At 43.8% G+C, this 14,628-nt stretch overlaps 1 protein-coding gene across 4 annotated transcripts in view; it reads right to left on the reverse strand.

Moving 5' to 3' along the window:
- Positions 1 to 3,372: 3,372 nt before the first annotated feature.
- The window catches only part of CTDSPL (CTD small phosphatase like), a 94,271-nt gene continuing 83,015 nt past the window's right edge, over positions 3,373 to 14,628 (reverse strand). For all 4 annotated transcript variants that reach the window (XM_060782644.2, XM_060782642.2, XM_060782646.2 and 1 more), the window contains one exon: positions 3,373 to 10,900. In XM_060782644.2, the coding sequence (XP_060638627.1) occupies positions 10,775 to 10,900 (126 nt within the window). In that variant the 3' untranslated portion in view covers positions 3,373 to 10,774. The remainder of the gene's footprint in view (positions 10,901 to 14,628) is intronic.

Consider the following 14,628-nt stretch of genomic DNA (forward strand, 5'->3'; position numbering starts at 1 on the left):
CTAAGGAGAGTTCATGCTTGCTTCACTCTTGGACCCATTCATTTTTCCTTTTTAGCAGTCCACACCATCCACAGAACTCTCCTCCAGCACCGCAAACTCAAATGAGTGGATTTTCTTCGTATCAGCTTTCTTCACTGTCCAGTTTTTACAATCATACATAGATGCATTGGAAATATGCTGACATGGACCATCCTAACTTTAGTATTCAGTGCTACATCTTTACATTTCAAGATCTCATCTAGCTAAGTTCACAGCTGCCCATTTTGACAGCTAAAATGTGCAGAGGTGCATTAAGCGAAGTTCAAGAGCAAGAATAGTTACCTCATTCAGAGTCCAGAGTAAATGTAAGGCAGTGGTTCTCAACCTTTTATTTGACCAGGGACTACTTGACCATGAACCTCTTTGACCAGGGACCACTTGACCAGGGACTTCTCTGACCAGAGACCACTTGACTAGGAACCTCTTTGACCAGGGACCTTTTTAACCAGAGACCACTTTGACCAGGGACCTCTTTGACCAGGGACTTCTTTGACCAGGGACTTCTTTGACCAGAGACCACTTGACCAGTGACCATTTTGACCAGAGACCACTTGACCAGGGACCTCTTTGACCAGGGACCACTTGACCAGGGACCTCTTTGACCAGAGACCACTTGACAAGGGATCACTTGACCAGGAACCTCTTTGACCAGGGACCACTTGACCTATTGTCGACCTTTGCAACCCGAAAGACAGTTGCATCTGTCAAGTGGGAAAATAAGGTACCACCTTAACGTGTGGGGAGGCTAAATTAACTGATTTATGAGGCCATAAAGAAGACTCCAGCAAAGCATTCCAGTGGGGAAGCATGTGGGGAATGCGGAAGTGCTTCATCAGCGTCGCAGATGAACGATGAAAGCGACAGCTCCTCTGGCGGTCAGAAAAAAAGTTAAATAGCCTCTGTGTATGTCTGTATATGTTTGTATGTCAAAAATTGGCATTGAATGTATGCCATATATGTGTACACTGTAATCTGCTCTGAGTCCCCTGAGGGGTGAGAAGGGCGGAATATAAAAGCTGTAAATAAATAAATAATAAATAAATGTGATATAGTCAAGAATTGGAATGACCAATTCTAATATCAATTCAAATCTAGGACCATCTTCACATGCACAAGGTATCCGCTTGCTGGGTACCCTGGCTGCTCACACCTTTCCAGAAGCAAGAACGAGTTGAATGCTCTCAGGCTCTCTTGACAATGATGTGCCATGGAAACCAGGAGGACTTTTTCAACAGACTGGTCCCACAGAATGAAAGCTGGGTCCATCACTATGATCCTGAGACTAAAATCCAGTCGATGCAATGGAAGCATCATGACTCACCGCCTCCAAAGAAGTCACGTGCCCAACTTTCAGCAAGCAAGGTCATGCTCACAGTATTTTGGAACCAACACGGAGAAGTACTGATGGATTTCCTAGCAAAGGGTACCATGATCACTGGGCATACTATGCTTCACTGCTGCGGAAATTGCGGGAGGCCATCAAAACCAAGAGACAAGGTGGCATGCTCACCAAAGCTGTCCGCCTTCTGCAAAACAATGCACCAGTTCACAACTCACCTGTTGCCCAAATGGAAGAGGCATGCTCCTGTGGCTTTGAAATTCAACCACATCTCCCTTATTCAACCGACCTTGCACTATTGGATTTCTACCTCTTTCCAACAATGAAGTTATTTTTGAAGGACAAGCTTTTTTTTAGATGATGAGACTCTGGTTTCCATAGTCACAACGTGGCTTTTGGAGAAACCTGTCAACTTCTACAAGCAGGGTATTTACATTTGCTTTAAAAGATGGAAGAAGTGTGTGTCCCTGGGTGGCAACAATGGAGAGAAGGACTCAGTACTGGGCCAAGTTTCATTGCTCTCAGTCCACAAGAAGTGGGTCAGGGGAAATCTTTAATGAATGCCCCTCGTTTACCAGGGTTGTGCAGTTCTGTGTTGTTATTGCTATCGTTACCGGGTTGTTGTAGGATTCGGGATGTATGGCCATGTTCTAGAAGCATTGTCTCCTGAAGTTTCGCCTGCATCTGTGGCAAGCATCCTCAGAGGTTGTGGGGTTTGCCACAGATACTTGCCACAGATTCAGGCAAAACGTCAGGAGAGAGTGCTTCTAGAACAAGGCCATACAGCCTGAAAAACCTACAACAACCCAGAAATTCTGGCCATGAAAGCCTTTGACAATACGTTTTTATTTTTTGTTGAAGTCACAGCTCCGCAGTTTGGGGGTCCTTCTGGAGTCTTCACTTACATTTGAGGCTCAGGCGTCGGTGGTGGCCGGGAGGGCCTTTGCACAATTGAGACTTGTGCGTCAACTGCGACCGTACCTCGGGAAGGCGGATCTCGCCAAGGTGGTCCACGCCTTAGTCACCTCTAGGTTGGATTACTGCAATGCACTCTACGTGGGGCTGCCCTTGAAAACGGCCCGGAAATTTCAGATGATCCAACGGGCGGCAGCCAGGTTGTTAACTGGGGCTCCTTACAGGGAGCGGTCATCCCTCCTGTTCAAGGAGCTCCACTGGCTGCCATTCATCTACCGGACCCAATTCAAGGTTCAGGTTCTTACCTATAAAGCCCTGAATGGTTTGGGACCCGCCTACCTACGTGATTGCATTTCTGTATACGAACCCACACAATCTCTTCGATCTTCCGGAGAGGCCTTGCTCTCGATCCCACCAGCATCGCAGGCGCGTTTGGTGGGGACGAGGGAGAGGGCCTTTTTGGTGGTGCCCCCTCGACTCTGGAACTCACTCCCTAAAGACATCAGACAGGCCCCAACCCTGACGGTCTTCAGGAGGAGCTTGAAGACGTGGTTGTTCCAGTGTGCCTTCCCGGAATAATGAATCCCATTGCACTTTGTCCTCCAAAGCACTTTACATTTCCCTGAGTCTGCTTGTATGCCCTCCACAAACACTAGTATCACCTCTCGTTCATGGCTCAGCATTATTTCCAATTTTAACTTTATATTTGGCTTCCCCACTGTTTTAACTATGTGTTGCTTTCTTTGATAATGTTGTTTTTTATTGTCTATGTTTTTAATTGCTTTTATTGATGTTTTATTGCTTTTGTTGTTGTGCTTGGGCTCAGCCTCATGTAAACTGCACCGAGTCCCTTGGGGAGATGGTAGCAGGGTACAAATAAAGTTAATAATAATAATAATAATAAAAGCAGATCTATAATTCAGTTATGTGTTGGAAAATATACATTCTACCGATTTATATACATACTTTTTCAAAATGCGATTTCTCACGTAAGCTAGGTGCTCCCCAAACCACCTAAATTTCTAAATAATGACTTGACAGAGACCATACGCATAAGAAAATAAAACTCTTAAGCTGGATAGATTCAGCCAAGTAAAATTCATTTTTTAATAAAAAAATTATAATGGAAAGGCTAAACAAGAGGAGACAGAATTGTCCAACGTAGCCAAAATAACACAGCAAATTACATTATTTGTTGACATCTTCCTTTCAAAACCCTGCAGATTATTTTTTTTAACATTTTTGACAAAATATATTTTGGGCGTAGCCATAGATTATACATGGGATTTTCTGGCGTGTCTCATGATTACACGTGGGATATATATATTTTCAAGTATTAAAGTTTTAACATGTTACAATTTAATTCATTACTCCTAGGATTTTTCATGTATTCAAGGCATCCAGTTTTGTGTTAAAAACGGGATGCCTCATTAGCTAATTTATATTGGGCACAATCCCATCCAACCGAAGGCGCACAGCTTGTGCATGGAGAACCTCATTGGCTTACGTTGGACACATTAACTCCCCTGCCTACATTTGAGGACTGCAAAGGCCCATCCCTCCCTTCTTTGCTCAGTGGATGCTATTAATGGTGAAAAACAAAAACCATTTCATCAAATGAAGGGCCAAAAAGTGTCAGGGAGATAAAGAAGAGACCAGGTCATAACTTTTCCCTTGCTCCGAATGGTTCATTCCAACTTTGCTGTGCATGCAGACGGGTGGGAATGATGAAATCTGCAGTCTAATAGAGGGATGGAGATTCTCCATGCACAAGCACTGCATCCATGGACTGGTTTGCGTCCCTTTCATTTCCCCTCGATCCCGCCCCCAAAACCCAACATACAACTGACAACAGAACTTCAGGTCAGGCACCACCTGAGTGAGCAATGGGACAATGTTTGGATCTTTATATTACTAGAATACCACCTCTTTCATTGGTATATGCCTCTTGAGAGCATGAAATCCCACTTGAGTGCATGGCGAAGGCACAGAACCACAAGGCAGATCTAAGAAATACTACGTACAGTGTCATTGCTTCAAGGAAGGGATCTTACCTGCTTTGTTACACTGCAGGGTAAGTAAGGATGGGCGATAAAACCTACCAACCAGAAATTTGGAATTTTTGTGCATGAGGTGTGAACCTATTTTTGCAATTTTTTGCAAATTGCTTGGCTCCATGTAAGCCGCTCCGAGTTGCCACTGAGGAGATAGTGGCAGGGTATAAATAAAGATGACGATTATTATTATTATTATTATTATTATTATTATTATTTCCAAACACTGTGACTCCCATAGTGAATTGAGAGTTAAAGTCCAAAAAACGACACTTTTCCAAATTTTGAGACAATGCAGTGCATCTGAAATGCCATCAGTGCTGCTTTCGTAAGTTTTTTTTTTGTCGTGTCAGGAGACTTGAGAATCTGCAAGTCACTTCTGGTGTGAGAGAATTGGCCGTCTGCAAGGACGTTGCTCAGGGGACGCTCGGATCATTTGATGTTTTATCATCCTTGTGGGAGGCTTCTCTCATGTCCCCACATGAGGAGCTGGAGCTGGTAGAGGGAGCTCATCCGCCTCTCCCCGGATTCGAACCTGCGACCTGTCGGTCTTCAGTCCTGCCAGCACAGGGGTTTAACCCACTGTGCCACCGGTGGCTCCGCTTTCGTAAGTAGGTATGCTCTAATTTGGAGTGGATTTGATCATGCACATAGGTTGCAATGTGACATCAGATGCATGTTGCAATGGCATGCACTACTATATGCCACTGTTGTTTTTAAAAGATGTTTGAGCTATTTTGTGGCATTCTGAAGTTTACTATTGCTGGGTGTATTTTTGGAGGGAGGCTCTTAAACATATTACCAGCTTCGATAATGCATAAGACGCAAAAGATGTCTAGACCAAGAGAAGTCATAGTCTCGTTTTATTCTGCTTTGGGCAGACCTCACCTGGAATAACACTATGTCCATAGAATCATAGAATACTAGAGTTGGAAGGGATCTCGTGGGCTATCCAGTCCAACCCCCTGCCAAGAAGCAGGAAAATCGCATTCAAAGTACCCCCAACAGATAGCCATCCAGCCTCTGTTTAAAAGCCTCCACCACACTCTGTGGCAGAGAGTTCCACTGCTGAACGGCTCTCACAGTCAGGAAGTTCTTCCTTATGTTCAGATGGAATCTCCTTTCCTGTAGTTTGAAGCCATTGTTCCGCGTCCTAATCTCCAGGGCAGCAGAAAACAAGCTTGCGCCCTCCTCACATATTTATACATGGTCTCCGTTTAAAAGCCTCCAAAGAAAGAGCCTCCACCAGATCTGTACAAAGCAATTCGACAAGGATATTGACATCCTGGAAAATGTCCAGAGAAGGATGACCAAACATGGTCAAAGGTCTGGAAGCCAAGCCGTACGAGGAAACACTGATGGAGTTGGGTATGTTTACCTTGGAGAAGACTGAAAGGTGACAGGATAGGTGTATTTAAATGGTTGAAAGTGATGCTATGTTGAGGAGGGAGCAAGCTTGTTTTCCGCTGCTCTAGAGACTAGTAATGGATTCGAATTACAGGACAAGTGTCTCCAATGGTTGGTAAGTACTGTTTGATGGTGGGATTGGCTGCTGCCTGAGAGTCCCATAGAGTCCCCTTTCTCTGGAGGTTTTTAAGCTGAGACTGGATGGCCATCTTTTGGGAGAGCTTTAATTGCTTTTTTTTTTGGGTTGGAATGGATGGCCTTTGCAGAGAAAGCCAAGGAACCGCTAGGCCAGTGGTTCTCAACCTTCCTAATGCCGCGACTCCTTAATACAGTTCCTCATGTTGTGGTGACCCCCAACCATAACCCTAACATTATGAATCGCCATGTTAATAATGATCTGCAGGATGTATTTTCATTCACTGGGGTAAATTTGACACAAATACCTGGTATGCCCAAATTTGAATACTGGTGGGGTTGGCAGGGGGATTGATTTTATAATTTGCGAGTTGTAGTTGCTGGGATTTATAGTTAACATGTAAACAAAGGGTATTCCGAACCCCACCAACAATGGAATTGAACCAAAGTTGGCACAGAGAACTCCCATGATCAACAGAAAATACTGGAAGGGTTTGGTGGGCATTGACCTTGAGTTTAGGAGTTGTAGTTTGCCCATATCCAGAAAGCACTGTGGGCTCAAACAATGATGGATCTGGACCAAACTAGGCATGGATACTCAATATGCCCAAATCTGAACACTGATGGGGTTTGGGAAAAATAGACTTTGACATTTGGGAGTTGTACTTGCTGGGATTTATAGTTCACCTACATTCAAGGAGCATTCTGAACCCCACCAATGATAGAATTGGGCCAAACTTCCCACACAGAACCCCCATGACCAACAGAAAATACTGTGTTTTCTGATGGTCTTTGGCGACCCCTCTGACACCCCTTCGCGACCCCCCCAGGGGTCCCGACCCCCAGGTTGAGAAACACTGCGCTAGGCTAAGCTGGCCCGGATGGCCTTCGCAGTCCCTTCCAACTATGATTCCATTCCATGAGTCTAACAACGTTAAGCAACCAACCTGAGCTACTGCCAGACAAATACTACAAATCCTGCCTGCCCCACATCTTCCTGAACAATTATAAATTGAGTTTGGGCTTATGTCAACTACCAGTGATATAGTTAAGTTAATTAATTAATCCTTAAGGTGCTATGACACTCTTATAATGCGCGGGTATCTGTGCCTTCAAGTCACCCATCAACTTATGGCGGCCCTGTGGATTTCATAGGGTTTTCTTCGGCAAGGAACACTCCCAGGTGGTTGGCCTGTGGTTTAAGATGCTATTTTGCAAGAGCTTGGTAGATTTGAAAATCCCAGAGTTAATTTCAAGGTGATTTCTTTAAAACAGAGGCCAGGCTGGTGAGGGGGAAGTTCCATTGTCCGTTGTATGCGGGTTCCACAACGTTACAAGACACTTTTAATAATCAACATTCATTCACAGACATTTAAGGCAACCGGTTAGAGATAAAATCACTGATTTTATAAAAAAGTGAACACTGAATGAAAATGGTCTGTATTATGTACAAACAGATCTCATAAAACTGTCAGAAGGTCACACCACACTAGAAAGGGCAAGATGATATCAGCTGGCAGTTGGGAAGATCCAGAGATTGAGTACAAGAAAGAAGAACCACCTGTGGTTTTCTTTAGACTTAAATCCAACGATTCCCATCATCCTTGCCCCCGCTACAACCTGAATACTTTCCCTGCAGACTGCATTTGAGGCTCAGAAGGCCAGAAACACAGTGGAAAAAATACTGCTCAGAGAACACGCTTTGGCAGTACAACTGTTTCATTATTTTTGAATTCAAATACAAAATCAGGAGAACACTTCGAATGACAGTTAAGCTTTATGGACTAACCAGAATCCATACTTTTAAAAAATAATAATAAAAAGGAAAAAAATGCCCTAATGGTTGGGTATTTTCCATGTTGCCAAATTCCTGGCAGACGAAACATACAGTACTAAAGGGAATGACCTCCAAAGGGCAAGCAATGCGTTGATGGTGTTACCGATGGGAGATCCTTTTGGGGTTAATAGGTCTGTCCTGCTTATAAAGAGCGCTGCAAACACTGGGAGAAACCGCAGTGCGGCAGCTTTCCCCAGACTGGGGTTTCTTGAGATATGCTGGAAAGCAACTCCCATAATCCTACTATGAGCTGCAAGCAGAGCCATGGGACTGATGGGGATTGCAGTCCAATTCATTTCAAGGGTGAAGGTTGGGGATGACTGGAGCAATGTCTGTCTTCTACTGTGCCTGTGGTCACCTATGGCAGCCCCCTCCAACCTGGTGGCCAGGTAGGCTGGGGATAATGGGAGCTATACTTCAGCACATCCCAATGGTGATGGGGAAGGTTGACCTTTTCCATGCTCATGGAGGTGTTCCCCACCTCCTCCTTCCAATGAATTAATGTGTTCAAGCTGCTTCTTAGATGTTTTAGATAAGGAGTAGAAATCCATTCCAGCTCCTTGAGGAGGTTCCTACTGGCCTTATATCCAGGTAAAGGCAAGGAGTGACAACAAGCCAGCTTCAGCATTCGACAGCTGACTGGGTTGAGCACCAAAACATTTTTGGACAATTCCTGTCCAGTATGGCTAAATTTGAGCAACTACGATTTCCACTGGTGTAAATCTGAGCTTCGTGCGGTCCAAAAAAGGTATTTTTGATAGCTCAAGGACAGACTCTGACATTCTTTGCCAAAGTCTAGGAGGGCAGGATCAAATCTGAAAAGTGATGCTCCAAAGCAACACAGAACAATTTAGGAATACTAATGCAAACTCTCAGTGGAGTGATTTCAACACTTGGACAACTCCCAACTCAACATTTTTCATAGTGAAACTCCATTTTAATATTCTCAGCACTCCTGTTAAGGGTCAACAATCCCAGATCTCACTTGAGAGATGCTACAAAATCTTTTAGCCATGGGACAAATCAGAATCAACTTCGCTGTTTCTTTTTTAACAAGAGAAGCATAGAAACATAAAAAAAAAACCCCAAAGTACTAAGAAGAGGGAACACCACCCCAATTTTTCTAAAGGCAATCTATGGAGTTATCCTTGATGACATTAGCCAATATATGTTGTTAAAGGGCCTTTAGCAGAAAGCCAGCGTTTTGATTTGTTGCCCGTGTTTTGCAGCTTTTCAACAAAGGTTTCAGCAGCACAGGCACAGTGGCGAAGAACAGTATAACAGCCGGGGTTCAGCTCTGTTGGGGGAGCCTTCTGAAGCAGCGGTCCAGAAAATATCCAGAGCACAATTAAACCGGGAACTGTCTCCTGTGCGTGCCCCATCATTTGGGGTGAAAAGTGTGCTCCTGGTTTACCTCCCAATTTTTTTTAATTGGGCTATTTTGGGGGAGGGGGTATTTTGCAAACAGCTCAATTTACATCTTTGCTTATGGGAAGAATTCAAGCTTCATAAATAATCCCCTCGTCTTCAATAATTTATAGCAGTATCTCATCACTAACAACAGAAATACCTGGCAGTTGTGCGTTAGCAAAGGCTATCGAAGACCCTTCTGGAAGGCGCTGAGGAATATGCTTGCCACTGTGTGTGTACATCTCATTCCATTTCGCCATACTCGGTCGGAAAATGCAGACAAACTGTAAGCTATGTGCAAAACATGCCCCAAATTATTAAGACAGTTATGTCACTGACGTATATACCGTATTTCATTGCATTATTGTTGCCACAGAGAAATTTGGAGGTGGCAAAATTGGTATTTTTGTGTTCCTCGCATAATAGTCGCAGAGTCCTTCCTTCTTTCTCTGAAGGAAAGGTAGTTGAAAAACTATAAAATGGAGATCTTTGGACTCGGGCCTTATCTCCTTTCTCCTTTCACCAAAGAGCTGCCTTGCCTTTGGAGAAAGAGAAAGAAGGGAAGATCTGAGTTTCGAAGACCTCCATTTCTGGAAAGGAGGAGGATCTTCCATCCTCTTTTCTCAGAGGGAAAACAGTTTAAACAAGCAAACAGAAACAAGGCTGTTTGCTCGAGGTTGGATCATCCCTCCTCCTCTTCCTCTTTTAAAGGTATAGCCTTATTTTTTAAAAAAATCAAAATCAGAAATTGGAGAATCAAAGACAGATTTTTTTTCATCACATAATAGTCACACCTTCCTTTTTAGGATAAAACAGGGAGGTGCGACTATTATACAATGAAATATGGTATATTACCCAGTTGACTGCAGTATCCCTGCTTACATACTACTGATTCTTTCAAGCTTGACCCAATGAAAAGCTAATACAACATCCAAGAAACAGAACCCCCATCCAACTGCTAACAGTGTTCTACTTTTTACCTCCACATAACACGATGCTCAATACAAGGTTTCCAACGCCGTTTTCCTCTTCTTTTTCTTCTTCCTCTTCAAGCATTTAAACAATACAAGACTAGAAGATTTCTGGAAATACGCCTCATACAAAAATGATTATTTTTTTCCTTTAAATCTTAAAACAACATTTGAAAAGGCACTTTTATCATGGAAGAAAGAAAATTCAGAGTCAGGTCAACTGCTCTATAAGCAGGATGGAGTGGGGGGAATGGTCTGCATAGCGGGATGGGATGGGACGAGTGGGGATGGGAAAAGGGTCAAGTCGACGTGCTGAAACAACATCAAGCTTTAAATATACTTTTTTTGGCATGTTTTAAGAAAAAAAGCAGGATCTGTAAAAGGTGTCCATTTATGAAATTCATTAAAACAGTCCCATTCAAAATAGCTTTGTTTCGATTTCTTATATTTTTTTTCTTTAAAAAAGTAGTCTTATCACCTTACGGCATCAGTATTCCCACGATTTTAGTAGCATCAGTTCACGATTGTCCTTCACGTACAGCATTGCAAGAGGAAGAGCGAGAGTGTTTATAACTCTTGACGTGAGCAGCCTCTTTGAGATGCTGTGTTAATTCTGAAAGCCCCCCCAGAGGGGCTGCAGCCAAGCAGTGCGTTTCGGCTTGGAAGGCTACCTGTTGCAGAGTTTATGAAGCATAGTGTAGACCTCCTCCTCTTTGCTTAGTCCTTCAAAGAACGGAAGGAGGTCTAACAATTCTGTATCTGTCATGTCATCAAACCAGGACTGCACAGGCACCTAGAACAAAAAAAAAAAGAAAAAAAAAGAGCATAATGTATCTGTTTTTTAAAAAAGGCAAATGTCTTATTGAGAAATTACACCTGGAGTGGACAACTGAAGAGGAGGTGGTACTCTTTTTCCCCACTGGGCCACACCAATATGTTTCACTTACACTAGAAAGCATGTTGTAATGAATACCTTACCTTAGCTGGCTGGCTACATGCCGCATTATCACGGGGTGTCTGCGCCCCACACCACTGGAGAAATTACACTGCTTAGCCGGCATTGCACCACCTGACATCCGCCGGGAAGTAGCAGCCAATAGTGAAAGGACCAAGGCAGAGACATCTCCAGCTCATCCCTTGTTTGGTTGGGCATCAGCCAGCACGTCAACGACTTAAGTCAAGAAATAGTTTTCTAAGATCTACAGAGACACTCGCTGGAACACCTCAGCAAGCGCGAGTCCAAAAGTGGCAGGCTCAAACTCAGAACCTACGTGGGGTTGCCTCTGAAGACTGCCCGGAAGCTGCAGCAAGTACAATGTGCGGCAGCCAGATTACTAACGGGTGCTGGGTACAGGGAGCACACCACTCCGCTGTTACACCAGCTCCACTGGCTGCCAATTAGCTTCCGAGCACAATTCAAAGTGCTGGTGTTAACCTATAAAGCCCTAAACGACTCCGGCCCGGTTTACCTCTCCGAACGTATTCTCCCCTACGAACCATCAAGATTACTAAGATCGTCTGGAGGGGCCCTGCTCTCGGTCCCGCTGGCCTCACAAGTGCGGCTGGTGGGGACGAGGGACAGGGCCTTCTCGGTAGTGGCCCCGCGACTCTGGAACTCTCTCCCGCCAGAGGTTAGAACCGCCCCAACAATCCTGACATTCAGGAAACAGGTGAAGTCGTGGTTATGGATGGAAGACGGTGTATATTCGATTTTAGTATGACGACTGACCACTGTAGTTTTAAATATATGTGCTTTTTAATGTTTTATTGTAATGTGTATTTTGATATTTTACCGATTGTATGTGTTTTTATGGTTGGAAAACGGGCTGAGTCCCTCTTATGAGGTGAGAAGCTCGGTATATAAAACTTTGAAATAAATAATAATAAATAAAACCTCAACCAATGGCTGATACCAAATGAGAGACTCCCCCCTGGGCACACAGAAAACTGGGTGACTTGGAAGGCACTGAACAGACTGCGCTCTGGCACCACGAGATGCAGAGCCAACCTTCGGAAATGGGGCTACAAAGTGGAATCCACGACATGCGAGTGCGGAGAAGAGCAAACTACAGACCACCTGCTGCAATGCAACCTGAGCCCTGCCACATGCAGAATGGAGGACCTCCTTGCGGCAACACCAGAGGCACTCCAAGTGGACAGATACTGGTCAAAGGACATTTAATCAACTACCAAGCTTGCAAACTCTGTGTCTTTTGTATGTTTGTTTGTTTGTTCTGTCAAAAATGTAATACAACTGTTGGGTTGCCTGACACGATAAATAAATAAGCTGGCTGGCTGAAGCCTAAGGGAGTGGGCCTGGAGAAGCCACAGCATCCATTTTAGAAAAGGGAGCAGGGTGGAAGCCATTTTAGTTAGGTTTTCCCTGAGGAGGTATGTTCAAGTCTTAGAGGGAAAATAAGGAGCTAGGATTGGCTAGAAAGATGGGGCAGAGCCTAAGTGGTCTAGAGGAAAAAAGTGTGCTTTTAAAACAGAGGCTTGAAGTCCCAGTTAGTCAGTTAGGACTTGGAGTTGAAGAGTTGGTGTTAGTTCAGAGCGAGATTGGGTTTGGAGAAGAAGATTGGGTTAGTCTTTTGTGAGGTATTCAGTGTAGCCATTTAGTAGATACCTAGAATACTGTGGAGGAGCAGTGCCCAGTTAGTGGACTGTTCAATTCCTAGGGAAGTCTAGTTCAGGGTATTTTTGGCTAAAATCCTAAGGGGCAATTTTGGGAGTTACTTTCAGAGATTAATTTCCTGAAGTAATTTTCTGAGGTGGAACGTCAAAGACTTGTAACCCAGGAGAGTTTAAGATTTTACTCTAATGCAACCACACGTTTTTATTGCCAATATTTTCTGAAACCATTAAGCATTTGTACCTGAATTATTTCAAGCTTGTTCAATAAACATTCTTGTTCTTTTATTAACTTATACCAGCCTCAGTGTGTGTACCTTTGTGGTCAAAGTATTTCTAAAGTCAGCTTCACAGCAGCCACTCAGAAACTACAGTGGCACAGTATGTGTTACAGAACAAACTCACAATATTACCTCAGCCTGATTAATACTGGAATGGTGGCAGCGGAATTCCTCTGAAGAGGCATTTTAAGTCTCTCAGTTCTAGTGTTTCCCAGTTTCTACCTTTTTAAATGCTAAGTGTCTCTCCCCTTCTTGGCTCTAATCTCCCCTGATATTGGTGTAATCAGTGGGTTATATTTCAACAATTAAAATAAAGAGAACTTTAAATATACAGCTGTTTCAACAACCATACTCCCTCTTCCTTTTGGCGGCTTCATATTTTTGGTGAACAAGCAGGTTCATATTTTAGGAGGTGCCTGTGCGTTATACATGCCAATTCTAAATGTCATTTTGAATAACGTTCAGCATGTATCTCTCTATATAAAAGTCAAAGTATGTACACATGTTTGTCTGTTTGGACCACAAAGGCTATTGCTAGATGAAGTGGCCCTCTGTGATGACAATGGATTGGATGTTGCTAGGTGAAGCAGGATCTCTGATGTCACTGGGAAAGAAAGGTGGCATGTCTATGAGAGGAAGGGAGGGACTCTCTGCCCCTGAGTGTGGTGGAGGCTCTTTCTTTGGAGGCTTTTTAGCAGGGGCTGGATGGCCATCTGTTAGGGGTGTTTGAATGGGATTTTCCTGCTTCTTGGTAGAGGGTTGGACTGGATGGCCCATAAGGTATCTTCCAATTCTATGATTCTATTATTCTATGAAGGAAGGAAGAATGGAAGGAAAGACCCACAAAGAGAGCTATGTTGCCACAGAGACATTGTGAGATAGGGCCCTCCGAGGGCTGGAGAAAGGAGAAAAAGGAGGGGAAGGAAGAAAAGAACTGAGTAGAGAGGGAGGGAATGGGGAAAAAGGAGGTAAGGAAGAAAGGAAGAGAAAGAAAAGAGGAAAATGTATGAGGGGAAGGAAAGAGAAATGATGAAACTGAGTGACAGCAACCCCTTCGACACCCAGGAAACAAGGGGGAATATACACTAGTATACACTAGTGCCGCACGGTTCCGTCCTGGGCCTGGTCCTGTTCAACATCTTTATTAATGACTTAGATGAAGGGTTAGAAGGCAGGATCATCAAGTTTGCACACAACACCAAATTGGGAGAGATAGCCAATACTCCAGAGGACAGGAGCAGGATTCAAAACGATCTTGACAGATTAGAGAGATAGGCCAAAACTAACAAAATGAAGTTCAACAGGGACAAATGCAAGATACTCCACTTAGGCAGAAAAAACGAAATGCAAAGATACAGAATGGGAGACGATGCCTGGCTTGAGAGCAGTACGTGTGAAAAAGATCTTGGAGTCCTTGTGAACAAGTTAAACATGAGCCAATAATGTGATGTGGCGGCAAAAAAAAAAGCCAATGGGATTTTGGCCTGCATCAATAGGAGCATAGTGTCTAGATCCAGGGAAGTAATGCTACCCTTCTATTCTGCTTTGGTTAGACCACACCTGGAATATTGTGTCTAATTCTGGGCACCACAATTCAAGAGAGATATTG

The sequence above is a fragment of the Anolis sagrei genome, chromosome 6 (genome assembly GCF_037176765.1).
Source record: "Anolis sagrei isolate rAnoSag1 chromosome 6, rAnoSag1.mat, whole genome shotgun sequence".
Classification (NCBI taxonomy): domain Eukaryota; kingdom Metazoa; phylum Chordata; class Lepidosauria; order Squamata; family Dactyloidae; genus Anolis; species Anolis sagrei.